The 20,739-nt window shown below is 39.9% G+C and overlaps 1 protein-coding gene across 1 annotated transcript; it reads right to left on the bottom strand.

The window, feature by feature from the left end:
* Positions 1-2,575: 2,575 nt before the first annotated feature.
* Positions 2,576-20,377, bottom strand: STIL (STIL centriolar assembly protein; the record flags this gene model as incomplete). Its single annotated transcript, XM_084290711.1, has 15 exons — positions 2,576-3,423; positions 4,417-4,667; positions 5,266-5,455; positions 7,413-7,638; positions 8,443-8,608; positions 9,940-10,995; positions 11,806-11,920; positions 12,750-12,859; positions 13,985-14,132; positions 15,789-15,875; positions 16,034-16,117; positions 16,921-17,168; positions 18,199-18,386; positions 18,490-18,605; positions 20,286-20,377. The coding sequence occupies 15 exons, from the start codon at positions 20,375-20,377 to the stop codon at positions 2,598-2,600; spliced, it is 3,903 nt and encodes a 1,300-aa protein (XP_084146837.1). The 3' UTR covers positions 2,576-2,597.
* Positions 20,378-20,739: the final 362 nt, after the last annotated feature.

Here is a 20,739-nt window from a genome sequence, read left to right as displayed (position 1 = left end):
AAACACGAGCATTTGCAAGCCGGCTCCTCTAACCAACAGGAAGCGTTAAAGATAGAACAGCCGGGGCTGGGCCGCGCAGATTAGGAAGCCGAGCATCTTCTGGGCCCCCAGACCCGGGGGGAGCATTGCCTCCTCCGGCCCGGCTGCGAGCGGAGCCCCCCCGGGTCCCTCCCCGAGCCCCCCGGCACCTGCCGGGCTTCGAGCGGGGCCAGGAGCTGCGCAGCAAAACCTGGAGGTGTTTGGGTTTTGGTAGGATGAAGGGGAGATGGAAATAATAGGGGAAATAACAGCTCTAAGGGGCTGCCCTCTCCCCGCTGCATCTCCCGAGGCTCAGAGCAAACCCAGCAAACTGCGAGGATTTGGACCCGGAGCTGCAGCGGGTGCTTTGGGAAGAAGGCAGCAGGCATCCCAAAACCTCCCAGCCCTACACTGCGAAAGGAAAAGTGGTTTTAGGGAAGGGTGGTTTATTTTTTTCGGGCAGTAACTGAACGTTTCAGTGGCTCAGCTCGCTGTCCAGGATCATACACAATTTGCGTAACTTAATTTAATACCACACCCTCGTCCCGAGCTGCGTGCAAGCAGCGAGGCTTTTGTTTTCAAATTGCTCCTCGCCTGCAAGCATTTGAAGAAAGTCTTCAAAATATTAACCAATACAACTGTCATCTTCCTGTGTTTCCAGACATTTTACAATAGGAAACAAAGAACAAAACCCTACAACAATAGCTCAGAGGTATGAATTGCCTCATTCATCCCAGTGGAATGTCCAAAAACATTAACTATTTTTTGGCTACTTCAGCAGAAACCAGACTGCTGGATTGTAAGCTCGTGCCTGACCCAGTAGCGCTTCGGAGTGGGAAAGCCTCCCCTTCTTCCCGGCACGGAAAAGTAGTAGCAGCTTTCCTGAAAGGAAGCGAATAGTCTTGGTGATGGAAGAGGCTGCTGTGAGGAGAAATTCTGACACAGCGTGAAGCTGCCGCCTTCCTCTCTCTATACCCAGGCAGCTCAGCTTTGCTCCGAAAAAAAATAGTGGCTTAATTCAAGCCTGATTCTTAGCCCATAAAGGCCCATAAAGGTGGTAGGTGCTGGAACTCTTACTGTAATAAATTAATTAGCAATTAGTCTATAATCAAACATCCCATAAGCTAACAGAGCCACCCCAGCCCTTCAGCTCTGAACGGGAAAAGCCTGGGACTTTGGTGGAGGTTGCTTTAATTTCTGCTTTAACACCCTTGGAGCAGGAAAGACGAGGTCAGCACCGTAGGCTGAACTCGTGTTGAGACAATGCCATCATAAAAACAAAGTTTGTTCAGACTCCCATTAAGCCCGAAGCGTGCTGATGCACCACAGCCAGGGAGAAAACAGATGGCACTATGTCATTCGGCCCCGTCCTCCCTGTTACGGATGGTGGGAACTGGAATAAATTGCAACTTCCACCGCCACGGCCTCATTTCCAAGACCAGGAGGTCAGAAGGGAGCCGCATTAGCTGCAGTGACGCTGGTGGAGCCACGTCCTTAGGACTTGCCAGAGGAAGCCGAGCTGTCAAAGCCAGCGCTGGGCACCTGGGGCTTCCTGAGCCAGGAGGAACCCAACCAGCACCACAGTCCCAGGAGTACCTATTACACCTAAACATCTGTACAGAATTCCAAGTCTGAACAGAAAATCAATAGCTGAATTCCTCAGTTTCCATAATCCCATAATAGCAATCCCAATAATACGCTGTAAAGCTTTCAGACTGATCTGTGTTAATGAAGAATAATTTATTTATTTTGCTTACCCTCCCACCTAACACTGGGATTCCTGAAGAGTTATTACCAGGTGACATCCTCATACTTCGTTAGCCATTCTCAACAGTGACCAGGAATTAGCAAATGTCTTAAATGAAGGCTACACCACACAACTGGAGATTTTTTATTTTTTTTAATGAAATCTTTGACCTTTATGAGCAATACGTAGTTATTAAATAAATAGAAAACATTCATTTAGGAAAAAAAAAATCACAGAAGTTATGAAAGTGCTAGTTTTCCCCAATTTCTTTATAAAATTTCATGATACAGAGTCTGTTACATGTGCCTTCCTGTCTGAATTCAAAATAACTTCATGCAAAGTAAAACCATGGTTATAGTTCCCTTCCCACCCAGCACAACCCCACACACAGGAATCCAAACGTTTCAGCAGACTTCTAGAAGTTAGTGCTTTAGCTCTGCTGCCCCTGCTCTGCCACACCACAGCGATGGCTCACAGTTGGCACAAACACGTAAAAGTCAGTAGTTAAAAAATTCAACAGAAGAGCATTTAAATAAGCATCATTATTAAAGCTTCATTAAGGCTTCAAGTCGATTCACCTCCTGGATACTTTAAAATTACGCTGAACTGTAAACACGAGTGCAAACATACTTCAATGCTGACCAGCACTGACTCGACCAGGCTTCTAGAGGTGGCTCTCAAACTGGGCTGAAAGCTCAGTTCTGCAAATTTTAATGTTGCTACAACAAAGAGACCTCATAAAAGACAGCTTAATCCTTGGTTTCCTGCAGTCTTTTACAGAGGGGTCCCACTTCGATTTGAAACAGCATCTGCCAGTTATCTCTGGAGATGTTCAGAACAACTTTGGCAGTTGCCTGAGTTGTTTTACATCAAGAATGGTGCCAACCGAGTTCATGCTGTGTGACTGGTGTAATGTTTCAAGGGCTGAAGTATGCAGATTTCCTGGGAAAACTTTAATATCTCCTTCATATTTCCTGCCAGGTTGTTCAGTGAATTCAACCTTCCCAGGTAACAATTTGTGGTTTGATTTTAAATCCTTCAAAATCTCAACCGAGTTGTCATTTGCTTGTTCTGCTCTGGGAGGAAAAAAATCGTTTGTAATGTTTCTTATCATAGGACCGTTTAATTCTGGCAGAGGAGCATTAGCAGTCAACTCTTTGCTGCGACTTTTCAGATGAGCAGGGAATCCTTCATCAATTCTTTTGGATAATTCAGTCCAGTGGTTGAAGCCATCCGACACAGGGGTGCAGTTGTGCAGCGCGTTTTCACTTTTGTCAGTGCCACAGCTGCCACCTTGAACGTGCAGTTCCTCTTCATCCTCACTACTGTCGTTGCCCTGGATCAGTCCGTATCGTTTCATGTACTTCTTGGTGGCAAAGGACATATTGTTTGGTGAAATTAGGCTAAGGCCCACCATGCTCTTGTCCACATTTGCATGTGAGGCGTCTTGGAAAGAGAAATCGGGAGGAGGATTTGGGCCTGAGCGACTGAGAGAAAGTCTAGATAACTGATTTTCACTGAGATACTTGAGTGCTATAGCGTTTGCTTCCATGCTCAGATCAACTACGTTGGGAGTTAAGCCATACATGCTGACGTTGGCAAACGACATGTAATTTAGTCCAGGAATCACTGCTTCAGGATTTATGCATGCTAGGATGCTGAAATAAAGCAGCAAAAAGTTTAGCATTACAGGAAAAGAAATATGCATTTCACAGTATAATCTGATCAATTCATTTCGCTCTCCGCATTGATTTCTCCTTTCTCCTGAGCACCACAGCTTGAGCAGGCTGCTCAGTGCTGAGGCCAGACATCCTGCACGTCCTGCAGAGCAGCTCTCCAGCCAGTCACGCTGACAGTGTTCAAACAGTGCCTTGGAGAACTGATGATATTCCCTTCTGATTCAATACTGACCACAGCCCTGCTACCAGGAAGAACCAACCTCTACTAGCAGATTTCAGAGCTGATTGTTTTCTAAAGCAGATTTGAGCTATTGTTGACTTTCATCAGCAAACGAGAAATTACCAAATGCACCACCAGAAATCAGGCTATGGAGTTGTTTCTTTCTCTGTTTTCTTTCACTGTTGTTTCTTTCTCTGTTGAGCTGGAGACCTTTGCTCTGAATTATTTATCAACCATGAATGTGGCAGAAAGAAGAATCCCATCCCCTGCCCCAACTTTGAAGAAAAAAAAAATCAAGAATTCTCATTTTGTCTTACAGGTTCACTTATCAGCATATTATTGACTAGAAGAACACCAACAAACTGCAGCCAAGAAGGAAGCAAAGAAATTCTGGAAAAGTATCTGATGAAATTAAAGTGAAAATGACAGAATAGAGCTCAGAAACTGTATGACTGGAAACAGCTTTTGATACACAGCTGAAGAGAACATTAATTAGGAGACTGAGTTTTGGTTTACCTAACACTTACACAATAGTATCAAGAAGACAGTAAGGATGAAAGTAGAGGTGTATCAGGCAGTCAGCCCTATCCATAAGCAGCTACATGAACAAGACCCATGTCTCAAACACACTCCTCCAGAAATGCAGCTCTTAATGATATATTTTAACTTTGGGTCAGCCCTGAAGTAGCCAGACACCTGGACTCAGTCTTGGTAGGTCTAGAAGTTACTACTCAACATAACCAGTATTTTACCTGGCATTCTCCACTTTGTGTGTATTTTTCTTCATTTTGCTGGGCGATTCAATTGTCACTCCAAGACTCCTCAGTTGCTTGAGCGTAGCGCTAATCACACTCTCTTTATCCACCACTCCCATGTCAGCCTCCGAGTCCTGTTCTGTTGCATCATCACCACTCTGATAATTAGGACCATCATTAACGAATCCTGTTTTTACTGGCAAGTGATCTTGCTCTTCTGAGGACTTTAAGAGATGGTTTACTTGGCCCTAGAGAAAAAATGGGGCAGGAAAGGAACCACATTGCCAAAATTATCATGACGTGCAGCAGTTGTCACGAAAGCAAATTGTTTTGTTCTTTTGTAATTTACTACACAACTAGATGGGTTAACGGCTTGTTTGACAGACAAGCCAAACTCAGATTCAGTTCAGATGCAATCACGTAAACTCATGTCAGTGTACAGGAACACTGTGCTACCTTACATTTCTGTAAGCTTTCTGTAAGAGTCTGTGCTGAATTTAAACATGACATTCTGCTTCAAGATTAAAGCCTCCATCCTTGAAGAGACTTGAGGATAAAGTGCTGTGCTATTTTAAAGGGCGTTAATTGGGAAAAGTTAACTGATATCATCTTTTAACTACAGAATTATATATTAGGCAGTAGACAGTACTCCATGTATGCACAGAAGAATGAGGAATAGCCATTTAGATCTTAAAAGGAAGATCTGCAAACCTGGAACTTTTCTGTAAAGCATATCATACAAACTAGAAAATTGCATGGGGTTTTCAGTCAAGCCAATCATGACTTCAGCAGTGTGTTGTTGGAACTGTTGCATTCAGATTTGAATATGAAATTTCAATGAATTACCAGCAAGTGCTGGTAGAGCTTCTGATCCTCCGATGGACGCCGGGGCAACAAGGAGGTGGGTGGCTCGTTTTGCTCACTTGTTACCACCACATGGTTGCTGGCTCCCTCTGTTGGCTCTTCCTGTAAGCACATGCTCGCACTTTCTTGCGAGGATGAATTGTGAACAAGTGCTTGGGAAACGTTTTCATTTCTGAAAGAAACCATTGACATAAGCAGATATATTTCTTTGAAACAGAAAACAAAAGGCATCGCTACCAGTGCCTGTCTATGAATACCAGAAAAGGAGAAAACAGACCACTGGAGATAGAGTCTAACGTTTCTTGGTTGTTTTCTGCCTGAAACTTTGAAAGAAAATGACTGCAAAAAGGAGCGAAAGCCTTTTGAGGACTGAAGAAACACAGCCTGCAGGGTAAGACTACAGCAGCCTCAATAGTTTTTCAAATGATGATTTGAAAACATCATTGGCTTCTCTGGATTTGTTAAAACTCATTGACACTGACTTACCCTTAAAGCAGATAAAATAAGTCATTAAAATTTTGGAGTTAGTCTTACATTTTCAATATCTTTATGGACACTTAAAGCCTTTATGAGTCATATTTTCCATATGTTCTGAAACATGACTTATTCAGAAGGTATCTTTTGTTACCATTTATTCACCTTGGTTTTAAAAAAAAGTCCTGTTGAAGTTTAAAGACCACATTGGAAGAACTTCTCAAAGAGTTATAAGTACACACATACAGAATGCAGACCAAATATAATGAACTGAGAACAAACACCCCTAGTTGAAATGTTTCTCTATAATAACAAATGTAAAAGAAATCATAATCTGCCCTGAAGTTTACAGATAAAAAGGGTAATATTCTAGAATGAGTTAAACGATGCTCTGCATCCGCTGCTGTCTGGTGTGTACATTGCATAAACCTTTTGAGACCAGACACATCAGTAGTACTATCATCCCAAAGAGATCGTTAAGTGACCCTCCTTCCCCTTCCCGTCCCTTCTCAAGAGACAAGTGTAAGATAATGGAATTTCAGAACCCAAACGATCAATTGCCTGTGTTGAAAGCGATAAGATTTAAATCACGTGACATACTAGATAGTCAATGTAGGTTATCAGTTAGTGTTATACTAACAATTATTTATCAGTCCCAAAAATGTCCCCCTCCTCTTCAAAGAAGTCTGAGTGAGAGTCTCTGTGTTCCTGCCATAAGACACTTAGAAAACAATTTCACAGATTTATGTACCCAAGTTGAAGAGAAACTTCAGATGGCATTTCTTTAAAATATAATATTGAAAACAGTGATTTGAATCAGTAACATTACTGGTAGTGTTACTTATTTGTAGATAATATTGTAATCAAGGACTATGAACATTTAAATTTTGGCCTAATTATCATCCATCTTTCCCAATATGATTATTTTAGAAACCTAATTTAACTGGAAGGATATTCCCCCTCCTTTGGCTTTTTATACTCAGGGAATATTAGATTATTAAGTGTCAAATTGTTGAGCTGTTCCCTGTGTAAAAATAACATCCATATAGATAACTAAAAATATTTCTAAATTAGACTGAGATGAGTTATTGCTACTTGAAGAATCTGACCTTAAAAATAATGTAGTTAATATCAATGAACGTGGCACTTGCATACGCAATGTAATTAGGTGCAAAATGCGGAGAAATTCAGAGGACATATCATAATCAGTCACATAATCATAAGCCTCTCAGAACTGAAATGGTTCTGAATGCTGAAAAGGAAAAATCACTGTAGGAAAGCAAATAACTACAGCAGTGTCCCCTTTCTGCTCAGGAGTTAAGGTAAGAAAGGGAATGCTGCCAGCACCGTACGTGCTTTTCCAAGCTAAATGCTCTTGCCATCAGCTCTTGCTGATAGGTAAACCAGCTAAATGTGTATGACTGATAAATACAAACTCTGAAGACAACTGTGTTTTGGCAAGCCGTACAATTCAAAGCATAATTAAAAAAAAAAAAAACAAAAAACAAAAAAACACAAAGAAGGGAAGGAACACAACTGAAGTCAGGTGACCATTTTCATAATTCTTTTTCAAGAATTATGAAAAATTACAAAAAGTAGTAACTTCTGCAAGGTAGTTCAGCTTATGTGAACAGGAGATATTTCTGGTTACTTACTGGAGAGTATTCTGATTAGCACCTTCTTCCATGAGATGAATACTGTCTACAAAGCTGGGCATGTCAACCACCTTTAAAGAAGAAGCAATACTTGTGTTACTTGCATCTTGCTCAGCATTAATTGAAATGTTTATGTCTTCCTTAGAAATCTCTGCATCCTCTTTCTTTCCTTGTGGTATGGAGTCATCCTGTTTTTCTGAGGGTGCATCCCAAAATAAGCTAGCACCTAGAAGAGAAGAATAAGATTTTTACCCATTTAGGAAAGTCATTACTATCTTTTGAGACCGTTTGGTTTTGTAAAGCTAGAGGAATCATTTGCTCACATTCAGGTTTTTTTCACCATTTCAAAACTGATTTAAGGTTTAGAACAGATAGGATTTGGCAAAACATTGTTCAAGTGCTACGTTACAAAGTATGCTCCCAAAGCATTCTTGAAGAAAATAAATGGTTGTATTGAAGTGTTTTAATATACTGCCCTTGAACCTGTTGGAAAATTTACCAAATTCCTACAGTAACCAAGATTTTTCTATGGATTAAACAGGAATTGATATGTTAATATGTAACCTTACAGTTACACCTGCATAATTTGCTAAAATTAAAAAGAATGCAGTCTCCCCTCCACGCACAGACCTCCATGAGTTACAGAAAGCATGCTATCAATATTGAATTTAATAGAACACCAGATAGGGTAATAGTTACTACTTTTCAAAATAGTGTATTAATAATAATAAAAAAGATGTGTATATTTTCTTAGAACAAATCATAATTAAAAATATAAGACCTTGCTAAAGCAATTGGAAAAATAACTCCTCCAGTGACGGCAATCACAGTCTTTGCAGCCCAAAGACCAAAGTAACTCCAGCCTAAACTCACGAACACAAACAAACCAAACTTGGCTGGTTTTGGTATCCAGGCATATGTTTGCCAGCATTCAACATTTCTGCAATACATTCCCTTCTCTCTACAGACAAAATCACAGAAATATCCAGAAAAAGCAATGCCAGTCTGTTCTTAAGGAATAAAGTGTTACCTGTGCTCACAGCAATGCTCACACTTTTTCTCATGGGCAAAGCTGGTGAGGGCTGAGTTTCCATAGTAACAAGTTCCCCTTGCTTCTCAGGCTGCTGAGCATTGCTAGATGAGGCTGTTTCGGAGGAACAAGCCTGACGAGCCTGTGCTTCCAATAAGCGTTGGATCTGTAACAGTTATCAGAATGGTATCGTTTGTACAGGAAAATATAATAAAGAGGCAGAAATGAATTATTAAATTTGAATCCTCTAAGATCTGGATTCAAATCCAGGCTGTGTTGCCACAGAAGTCTGATTAACATCCCAGTTCTCAGCCGTGCATGCAGCATAAATCAAAACATCAATTTTGACACTGGCAGAGCTAACAAATAAGAGGTTTTATGCATGCTGGCAGAAGTACACCAAGAAAACTTGAGGAAAGCTTATTTACACCACACTTGTTGGAAGTATTTTCTGTCCCCTTCATTCATATACGAAGCCTATTGCTCACTTACCAGCCAAGCTTTTAATATGCCAACTGTCCCTACACCGTGTTAAACCAGCTGTGTATTAAATCACAAATACAAGCACTTAAATGATAAAATTAGGGTTGCCCAGGCAATCTTTACTCCAGTATTTCTATCCACCGTTTGTTGATTAATTCACAACTCCAAAGTATTTATACCATATGGAGTGTTTTCCCTCCTTCATGCTTCAAGAGCTTGATTTTACAAGCAGGAACCATATCTATAGCAGATTTCAGCTTAAATTTTCTAGTTTAGGTAGGAAAAATATGTATTGCCTACAATTGTACTATTCCCATCAATTCATCACCAGCAGAATTCAAACATTAGCCCTTCAGTCCTAAATCACACCCTGCAGAAGTGTAACTCGAGGCAGGTACTTTCAAGGAACTTGACTTGGTATCAAAACAAAACTTAGTGAGTCCAGTAAAACCCAATTTTCCAGCCCAGCAACAAACACCTGGTGAATCCTGCCAGTTTGCTGCAAACAGACTGTTAAAGTTTTCTAATCAAGAGCCTCAACAGCTCAGGAAGCTGTAGGCTTTAAAGGTGGGTGAAGTAACACGTGACAATGTTCTGTGCTTCACCTGTATGCTTACGTTAATGCCAAAGTCTATAGTCTGTCTCTAGCCTGGATACACACACACATATACACACAAATTTTTAACATAGAAAAGCATACATATATATATATATATACAAAGTATTTATATAGAATTCACATCAATTTGCATTATAAAAGTCTGCTGAAAGGGAAACAAACCTTCATGTTTTGGAATTATGACAAAAATACAAAGCTTAATTAGCAAAGTCAAAAGTTTCCATTGTTTTAAGTGACATCAATTAGCAGAGCTAATTCCACCCCCAAACCGGACGTGGTATGACGAGCTTTCTTGTCCTCATGAGAACAAACACTTAGTTTAATTCCTCTGGTAGGGAAACTATCAAAGCATAACCACCAAGAGGGCAGAGGAGAAGGCAGACATTTCAACAAACCTGAGCTTGAAGTAATTTGAGTTGTCTGTCTTGTTCTGTAAGAACCCTGTAAGCATCTGGAGATAGTCCCATCATCCCATTATCTGATCCTGCTTTAGAAGCAGGCGCATGCAGGCATGGTGAGTGGGCTCCACAAAACTGTGGACTAGAAGGGCCTGCACTTGAAGGTGGTCTTATCCCATGTGACAAGCTATTTTCAAGAGAACAGTTCCCCATTTTCCCATGGCATCCCATGCTTATGGGGTTACTCGTGGTATATCCTGGATTGCAGCAAATATTTGGACAAATGATATTTTGATGGAGCACTGTACATGGATTTTGCTGAGCCATCTCTGACGGGACTTCTGCTCCATGCGTGGGGCTCATTTTACCAATTCCTTGCCATGAGTTTATTGGATTATATTGGACAGAAGCAGGAAACTGACAGTTGCATGTGCTGGTTGGACAGCAAGGTGGAACTTGAACTGGCATCTGCAGTTCTGGTGGCCTTCTGCAGCTCTGCAGTGGAAAAGCAGAGTTGTAGAGGACTGGCTGTGTAACAGCGGGAAGTTGCCTGGAACTGGACACCGAGGTTCTTCGAACTGGAGGCTCTCCCTGCTGTGCAGCTCCATCGGGATTTAATGCAAGCCTTTGTGGTGGCCTTCTGGGTTGATGCTCAGATGCCTCTGGGGAAGGCCCACTACAAGGAGTCGAAGGAGAAGATCCAGAACTTTTTCTTGATTGAGGACAGGCATTCTTACAGTGCAACTGCTGCTGGAGTTGAGCTTGCTTGCCCCTGGAAGGCCTTGAAGGTGGAATTTTCTGATTCAAATGGTTTGGTAATTGCCTCAAAGAGGGATCTCCTATATTATCAGCCAAGTTTTGTTTGTCGTCAGAGTACTGGCTGGGGTAATACATAGATCCCAAGCACCATTTCTTTTTAATAGGCTGATGTAGCGCTCGAGGTAGACTTTTAGCACTTGAAGTTCCCACAGGCTTAGGCAACTGTCCTGATTCCATGAAGCTCCCATCCAAAACAAGGGACAGTTCAGGAACTGAAGGAAAGATCCTGGTAACCTGAAGACAATTACACAAGCAAGTTTAAGACAGCATTTTAAAGTGAGCTTCCTGCTCTTCACATGCAGAATTTTCCTAGTGTTTCTCCAAGACAGTTTTTCCATTAGATCCAGTATTTGACTGTTACTGGCTCCAAATCAACTCTATATGGAATACCTTTTTAAAGCTTAGAGAATCCAGGTATAGAAAAAAAGATCTCCAAGATAATTCATATACAATGGTACTGCTTTCACATGGCATAATAGCCATGTCTACGAAACAAAAGCTCTATATCAATCTGGAGTAGGAATCCTTCCCCTTCCGGAGACAGGCTACATATTCCCTCTTATTATTGTTAGACCCAGTACGTAACAGACCCCATAAGGAGGTCAAGAAGGATGTGACAGTTGTGGATTACCAGATACGTTCTGTTGCAGGTATTTCATTATATTTGTACACACTTGAGTTTAAAATAAATAAATAAATTAACCCAGAGATATACAAGAAAGGGAGTTTGCAGCACCATTCTTAACCTTAGACACCATGGCTATTCCATATGATATTAGACAGGTTCCTTAAGTAGAACCTACTATCTCTGCTCCCAAATGCTAGCACATGCAGGAATTGGTGTCTATAGCCCTGGCACAAAGGCAGGCTGACTAGAGACAGAGCTAAGACTCTCAGTCCACTTCTTCAGGTTTTTTTTTCCTCCTGCTAGCACTTTGAGACAGAAGCTTTATGTTCTCTGATCCCCTTACAATGAGCTTCGCTGCTTAAAGCATCACATCTTCTAAAACCTGAGATGCCCAGAGCAATTATTTATTTAGTTACCTGTTGACTCACTGGGTGTGGACTTGGAATGGGTCTTGGGGATAAATCCTCATCTTCCACACCGGAGTCGTGATCACTTGCAGACAGCTTACTGGGTGAACAGCCGTGGGGAGGACTAACAAACATCATTAGTCAAACGGAAATCTTTACTTGTCTGTTTTGGCAGCACTAATATGAATCTTCATGTTTGTCACTGTGCAGTCTACAGTGAAATACCAGCATCATTTTTTCCTAGAAATAGTTATACACCTCCCTGGTTAGCCAGGGAGTTCGCATGGAAAACAGCTCTGGGACCAAGCAATGAAAATGCATTTGCTGCCTTTTTTTTTTTTTTTTTTTAATTGCCCAAAAAGATACTAATCCTCTCTCTCCACAGTATTTAAGTGACATTCTAACACTGAAGCACTGATTTATGTTAGAAAAACAGAAAGTAATAAAGCAAAGATTGTTTAAAGGAGATTGAAGGCTGTCTTACAGCCACAGATAACCAAAAATTTGATGGATAAGTCAGGTTATATATAAGTCCCAAAAATCTAAGTTTCAACCTATCTAGGTTTCAGCTCTGAAACGTCAGAAGCAAAACTGAATTTTTACCAACTTAAGTAGATTTCAGCTAGAGATTTGGATCAAAGGACACGGAAAACTTAATACAGTGAAAATACTAAGCTCCATCAGTAAAGAAACATTTGTAGGAATATCTGCTGTATAAATTACAACCACTAGTAAGAAGGGTAGAACTATTAGTATTTTTCTCTGGCTATAGGGTCAGCTTAACCATCTTACTTGAACATAAACTCTATGAATAAACACAAGCCCATTCAGATTTTAATGCAAGATCATCACTGTAGTCAGAGTTAGTCTGCCATCCTGCACAGCAGAGATCAAAAACATCTCATCTGAAAAATATCTGATTTTTGTGCACAGCTGACACCTGAAAGATTTACCTTCTAATAGGAAGTTTCTTGCAGATTCTGCTGAAGAACTCAGTTTCTGCGTTTTGGTTTTCTGCACTCAACTCAAACCGGATAGGGATCTTGTCCGAAGGTTCAACATTCTGAAATGGAATTTTATGTATTTGTGAAGCACGCAGATTTCAACTTTTGATTACTGAGGTACTGCTCCCAAAGACATAGGTTTAAGGAAGTTTATATCTGATTATTTGTTGCTTGGCCTTTACTTTCAATTCTCAATTCTTTTACCACTACAAGGAGGCAGGCAGCTTCCCTTCCTGTTTAACGCTGTTCCCCCAGCTACTCTGTAAAGTAGTTGGCCTAATTATAGCCATGAGCAGATGCTTCCTTGCTGTAACTGCTTAGATGCTCTTCCACAAGCCTTTACCATCAGAAGAAACAGTAACTGTTCTGTGCTGATTCACATACAGCTAGGAAAATCCTGGAAACAACAGAAGCAAGGCTCTGTTACTGAAGTCTTGCCATCTTCAGAAAGCTTTTTCTGGAGAAAGCACACAGTAGAACAGCACAGGACATGTAACATTAACTGCTTCTCTACCAGAGCCCAGAAGCATGTACTGAGCAAATGAACAACTCAGCCTCAGGTTCTGCACACACCCAAGAAAACATTTTAAAAAAAAAACGATATTCCTAGGATTTCTGCAAACCTTTTAATTTTCCCCCAGACTCTGCAACCCATTCTTTCAAACAGTTACTTTGCAAAAAGATGGAATTGCTTCTGCTTTGTTACTGCATCACAGGAAGAGCTCTGCAGGTTAGCAGCCACTGAACTCCATTTTGCATTCTTAGCTTTGCTCTCCAGAAAGAAAATACAAACATGCATCACCCACAGCAGTCAATGGAAGCATCCAGCACAGTATACCAGATTAATGAATGCTATAGGAAATCAGAATAAGAAAGAACACTAGCAAATTCCAACACAGCATGCTATTTTTTAAAAGACAGACTCTTAAATGCCACTGGAAAAGTGAGCAGTTCCTGACTTGGGTGGTGCTCTCACTCTGAGACACAAATTACAATAAATCACTGGGAAAAAAAAATAATAAAAAGAACAACCAACAAACCCACATCTAACTTTAAACAGCTACATCATTTTTAAACGCTGCAGTTTCATTTGGGTCACATTATAGTGACCCCTCCTTTAAGTACATACACTGAAGTTGATTTTTTTAATCTACCATGATGCAGTAAGGAGCCAAGCCACTTACTTTAAAGAGGTGTACAGTTTCATTGCAAGTTAACAGCTGAAACCCTAATTCAGTCTGTCCACGGCATGGAACACACTCATAAAACTCTGGATCTTTGTGTGTCAATGAATAAAGCACAACAAGAAACCTCCCAGATTCTGAGAAAACCCTAAAACAGAAACAAAAGTACATATCTTAAAAAAATAAGAAACAGGAAGAAGACCATCAGGTTCTCAATATATTGGGCAAATAATCAAACAATTTATCAGTCTGGTGACTTACTGTATTTTGAGTGGTACTGAGCCATAGACAGAACACAGAGGGACTTACAACTGATGCCATATGCAAGAATCAAAGCAAAGTAGAGAAACAGTGAGAATAATTTTTATACTTTCTAGTTCAACCCTTCAGGATCACTTTGTACTTTAAATGAAATCCTAGAAGTCTTCAATAATAGTATAGAAGAAAACATTATAAAAATTATAGTGTTGTTTTTTTTTTCATAATTCAATAGAAGAGATTATAAAGACACGTAGCATTCATCATTCCTCAGAATTCTAAAAATGCTCATCAATATTAAAAACAGATTTTTTAAATAAAAGGTATACTGAAGGTATTTTTTGTTTGGTTCGTTTTGGTTTTTATATGGATAGGGGACAGTGCAACACAGCAGTCAATATTAGCACAGAAGTAAGATCAAGGATAACGAAAACAATGTGCATTTCCAGGAAAAAGGTACTGCTGCTTTCAGAATACTTTTATTTTATTCTTTCCAGTTCTATCTGGGATAGAGAAAGCAGTAAGAACAAGATGCTCAAAAAGCACATTCCCATACAACTTTAAAACGATTCTCACAACTTAAGAGTTAAAAATATATGATGTACAGATTGAACAGTTAGCCTACAGAGGTTAATTCTCTTTGTATGGTTCATCAAATCAACCTAATCCACTTCCAAGATAGAATCAGTGAAAGTTAATGAGAGTCAAGCATCTAACTTGACTGCCAAATCTAATAATCTAATTGGGGTCTTATCTGCATTTGTGTGTCTTTAAATTGCTTAAGGAAAAAAGTCTATTCAGTAATTACAAACATCTGTTCACCAAATGTGTTTTCATTTTGTAATTTAAAAGCAAGTATGAATAACAGCATAAGAAATTCTTATGCATATATTGCATATTCTAAGGTTTAATTTACCAGAAGAACATTTTAAAACTATAAAGACCTGAACTCCCTCCTTCCAGCTTCCATATAAAATAGAACTTGGCCAATATTACAGGTGAAAAGATATAGAAAACAAGGGATGATTATTTACTAACATGACACTGAAAAAAAATCAGAATGCAAAAAACTACAAAAATAGACTACTTAGCAGGAAGTCATTACAAGACAGAACTAGCTGCAAATCTGTGTGCTTCAATGTGTTGGTTAGATACAAGCGGGGAGAAACCACATGCCAAAAAGCACCCATAAGAAAAGTTCAAAAAAACCCAACAGCTAAACACACCACTCCTTATGTAAGTGTTTCCTGCTTGCCAGATCTTATTTAAACTGAAGAACGCAGTGACCTTAATGACAGTAAATATTTACCTTCTTGTTTCTTTGGGATATTGGCCCAGCTCGCTAACGCTTCAGTTATAGTTTTCAAGAGATTTGAGGCAGAAGTCAAAACCAGGAAGAACAACTAAAGCAGACAGACCCACGTCCTATACAACTCATACATCATAGAATTCCCCCAAATATCCTCGAACCCATTTACCACACATTTCTGGGAGATACGTTTTTAGGCATCCCATAGTTTCTGTGTTTTGTAGACAAGTGACTTGCCTTTCTTGAACGGAAGAACTGAATAAGTATCGCAGGCAGCATGCCCAAACTTGAGGACTACTGATATGAGTAACTCCACTCAGCCAACTACAAGCAAGAAGAAATATCCGATTAGAGACCGCTACATTAGCAAGTTTCCACTACATATTCCCTCAAATACCACTCAAACCAATATGTGTATTAATATATTAATAGATATTTATCTACTTATTAACACACATCTATGTTTATGAATCTACACTTACACTCCAACTAATGGCAGAGCATATGCCTTCGGATCAGACTCAAGCAGCAAAAGTAGTTTTCTCGTCTGGTCCATAGTAAGGTAGCTGAAACAAAGCAGAAGTTGTGTTTTTTTGTTGTTTGTTTTATTATCATCACCATTAGTAGTATTAATATTTTGGAAATCAGTCTTTCAGAAAAATCCTGAAAAGAATGATGAAAGTTTAGAAAGTACTGCAAGAAGGAAGTCTGAGAAAAAAAAAAAAAAAATCAAACCCATTCTTTCTCCATACTTACTGTATGGACATTCCCTGTGTCAATCAAAAAATTATCAAGCACATTTGCTTAATATTCTGGTAGTTACAATGAACTAGAAGTGCAAGTCATGTTAAATTTGAATAACTGTCAGGAAGGCATTCACAAGGTCTCTCACCAAATAAAATGGCATTCAGTTGCTTCAGATTATTTTCCTGCTCTATGCTTAGTTCATCTTATTAAAGCAGTTACCAGTCAGAATGACAATTCCCCAACACCATCTTTATAAGCACGGTTAACAGAAAGAGCTTTTGTTCACATTCATCTGATGTTCGTTTTAGGGCCAGCACTGCTATCGTTACACAAGCTGGATGCTGTTTGTAGTTGTTTTGTTGACTAGACATGCCTCAGCCTGCCCCAGCAGGAAGGTGCTTCTACTGAGGTCAAAAGCAAGAGCTCCTACTTGAACGACTTAAGGTTTTTACCTGATCCCATTTCCTGCTTGTTTACAATGTACTGTTTTTTTAGGTACCAGAAATCATGTTCTTTTCATGTCAGTTACTTTATTAAAAAGCAAAGCACTGAGATGCCTCCTACCTTCCTCTTCTAAGGCGTACAGGCCACTTAAGGAGTTTTAGCATCATTCTTTACTTACCCGCATTTATAAGTTCCTTGCACTTGTGCAATATTCATAGGACCATTCAAATTTCTTGCTAGGGCTGTGGGAATAATTGGGACAGATTTCACAGGGGTGTATTCCAAGATATTTGCTGCAGTAATAGAAGCCCAGTGAAAACTGAAATTTAGATTATCCAGGTTTTCTGTGAAAACAATGTGAGCTCTAACAGTGAGCAGTTTAGACAGGTCCAGTGAATCTTTACTGCACAGGCTGTGCTGCAGATCCTACAAGTAAGGGAAAGAAAAAAAGTTAAACCATACAAAGTTGTCTTCATATTACTACTACGATTCCATTTTTACTGCAGTAAGAACTCAAATTATTCATTAGCCAGTGCTGCAGTAGGCACCGTATGAAAAAAGATAAGCCATGCCTCCAAAGCTCATGGCTATGCTGAATATAATGAATAATAATGTAAAATATATTTGAAATTAAACACATCTTAAATGCATTTGCTAGCCTTGCTTTATAATATATTCAGAAACCTGGGGATACTTAAATTATATAAAAATTAATAAATTAACAGCAACTAGAAGGCTCAAAGTGGACCATTGAAGCTTTCCTACGTGCATTCAAGAAATTTATATTTTGACATGTGGATGTATCGCCATGAGAAAACCAATGTAGAGTGCTATTTGTATGAAAAAATACATAGTTGAATGTATCACTGCAGTAACTACAGGCAAATGATTACAGAAATAGGTGTTTTTTCTGGATTATTTATCCACAGAGCACAGAATAGTTTACACATTTCAGCTATACCTACCAGCCTACATAGCCTTTACAGGTTTTCTTGCAAGTCACTTGCTTAGCAATACTTTTAATGAACTTTAATGCAAATACCACAACTCACTCGTGATAGATTTGAAAGAAAAAGCTGTTCTTGCTTGTTTAAATAAGTGTGTTGCTATCACAGTCATCTTGCTCTTTTTCATGGTCAGACCAGCTGAAAACTTACAGTGAGACAGCAAGATTTTAGTCGAAGATAAAAGAAAGCATAATCCCTGAACTTCTGTGAAGACCACCGATTCTGAGTAGTTTTCAGTGTGCTTTTCAGTGACACTCAAGTAGCTCACCAACATCACCATTTTTGGTTTTTTGGTTTGACATCACCAACTAAGTAGTTTTCCTCCAGGCACTACTTTTCTAGTTTTGTTTTAAATTGGTGGGGTTGGAAATTAAGACCTGTACATAGTCCAATCTCCTGCCTAGATGGCAGTTTATTAAGAAACCCAAAAGCTGCCAGCAGCTGCTTACCTTAAAAGCCAAGCTGATATCTTCAGCACTGTGGACTATAATGCTGCCTGAAGAAGGTCCCCAGGCACTAACTGTACACCGAATCAGAAAGTCTCCAGGAAGAGATGCAGTTGGAACTTTGCCCGATCCACCAGCAACTTCTCGGCCAGGATCAAAACGGTCTATTGTTAGCTTTATGCCTTCCCCATCTTGAAAATAAACAAAAAGAGTCCAAGAGCAACAACTCAGGCTCCTTGATAAAGGCTTATTCAACTAACTGCTATTGTCTGTCTACTTGATATTTAAAGTTACCTTCATCCACTGCAAGAGTCCCAAGTAAAAAACAGGCAAATAATTTCTTTTCACTCTGCTTAGCATGGCGATAGGCAAGTCGCAAGGTTTTCTCCATCAGAAATAATTTTGGATTTCTAAAGAGAGACAACAACCAAGTTTAAAGCACGAATTTTTTTTAACGCGCTTTATTGTGCTAGCTTACGGATCTTTTATCCTCCTTTGAAAGGAAAATATACAGAAGCAGCCCAAAGCTCTAAACAGCAAAAAGATAAAAGTTAGTAATATTGCATAAAATATTCATGGGATTTTATCTCTTGTTCTGTGCATCACCCCAATCAATCATTCACATTCAAGAACACACTTTAACTAGAATAGATTCACAGAATGCTTTATACGATTATCTTAACAAAAATATTTTGGCTTGATTAATCCTGCAAACTAAGGTCAGAGTGGAAACATTTTTTTCCCCCTGGAGAATAAATAACAAGAAGAGAGAAGAGCCTTTTCAGCTTAAGAGCAACATTGTTATAGAACTAAGATGCATGATAGTGAATTATTTTAATATAAGGTGTACAAGTTAGAAACATTAAGGCTAAAACACAGAACTCAAGTCTCATAAATCTACAGAGTAAATAAACCACAAAGCTTAACTAAGTTTGACAGGGTGCCCTATCATTTTAGCCCAGCACTGAATGCGGATTTAAAAGCTACAGCAGCCTGAGCTCAAAGACACAGCAATGTCAGGAGAAGAATTACGTAACTTATAAAATCACAACTCATTAAAAAAAGGTAAAATGGTAAAAAGTTTGGAATTTGGGTTAGTAAGTACATCAACATTATTTTAGCTCATCAAAGCTTATCTGATATTGACTTGGAGAAAGTTCAAAGAGAAGCTACTGATTTATGTGAACACTGTGAAGATGACTCATATCCTCTTATCAAGATTAGAGAAGTAAAGTGCCTTCATAAAAATTAAAGTAATTAATTTTAAACTTGGCTAAAACTTGGAGATTTAAATTTAAACTCACAAAGCACTGTGTGGAAAGGAGATGTGGAGGCTGCTCTGACCTGTGTGTAAGGGCTGCCCACCTCTTTACCAAGATTACCCATATATAAAGTAAATGGGTTATATCCTTCTCCTGTCACAATGATCTTCGTATACTTGCGTGAATATTGAAGATCTTGCTGTAGATGTATCTGTATGAAAATTGTCCTAAGTAACAAAGATCAATTTTTGCTCTCTGTTGATTTTAAAAGTCAGGTTTGGAATATCCTGCCCTACAAGTTCCCAAGTGCTTCAGATTTTCCTCCAGACTCATTCTAACAATAAATAAATAAATAAATAAATAAATAAATAAATAAATAAATAAAACCTTTTGGTATCTGAACCCTGATTTCTGAAGCAAGCAAAACACTTAGCTTCAAGTTTTACTTGAAGCATGCTATCTGCATTCAGTTTGCCAAAAAAATACTTTCCTTTGGATATTTAGAGATAAGGAAAAGCAAGTTAAAGAAAGCTACAAGCATGCAGTTACTTCTACACCTTTCCATGTAGGAAGCAAACAGCACGCAATTGTAGTTTAGACGAAGGTACCTCCAACCCACCTGACTGCAATTACCCCACAAAAAGAGAAACTTCTTAAACACTTAACTCTTTTCAATGAAAAATCCTATATGCTTATTACAAACACACTGGTTGTTTCTTTCTCCTTTGTGTTTTTTATACACTATACTCAGAAGATGAAATGAAGCTTTGAATCGCGTCATTGTCGCGTTATGTCAGCCACCCGCTGCCTAAGAAGGCCTCTCCATACCTGTAGTAGGCGATGTGCGAACCCACGGCGTCACCCATGGGCGCCGGGTCCCAGAGCGCGCACCTGGCCAGCGGGAAGCTGAAGGGCACCATCCTCCTGCGGCAGCGCTGCGAAGACGGCAAAGAGACAAAGTAAAGCGCCGAGTTCACCCCCATGTTCAATTAGCGTTTTTCAGAAGGAGCAAAGGACTCACTTGTTAAGAAAAAACAACTAATTGTTGCCCCGGAGCCCCCCGTTTCCCCGTGGGCTCCCCGCGGTACCTGCGGGCCGGGGTCCGCCGCCGGCCCTGAGGGCGCTGCCTGAGGGGAGACACCGCCGCCGCTCCCGCCGCTCGCCCCGCGCCCGCCGCCAGCCAATGGGAAAGCAGAACCGGCCGCGCTCCCGCCCCCTCCGCCCTCCGCCAGCCAATGGGACGGCGCCGCCTCCCTCCCGATCGCGGCGCGCCCCCTCCCCG

This window comes from Netta rufina (assembly GCF_964035555.1).
Source record: "Netta rufina genome assembly, chromosome: 8".
Classification (NCBI taxonomy): Eukaryota; Metazoa; Chordata; class Aves; order Anseriformes; family Anatidae; genus Netta; species Netta rufina.
The sequence above is the reverse complement of the archived record's forward strand: the minus strand, read 5'-3'. Positions and strand labels throughout refer to the sequence as shown.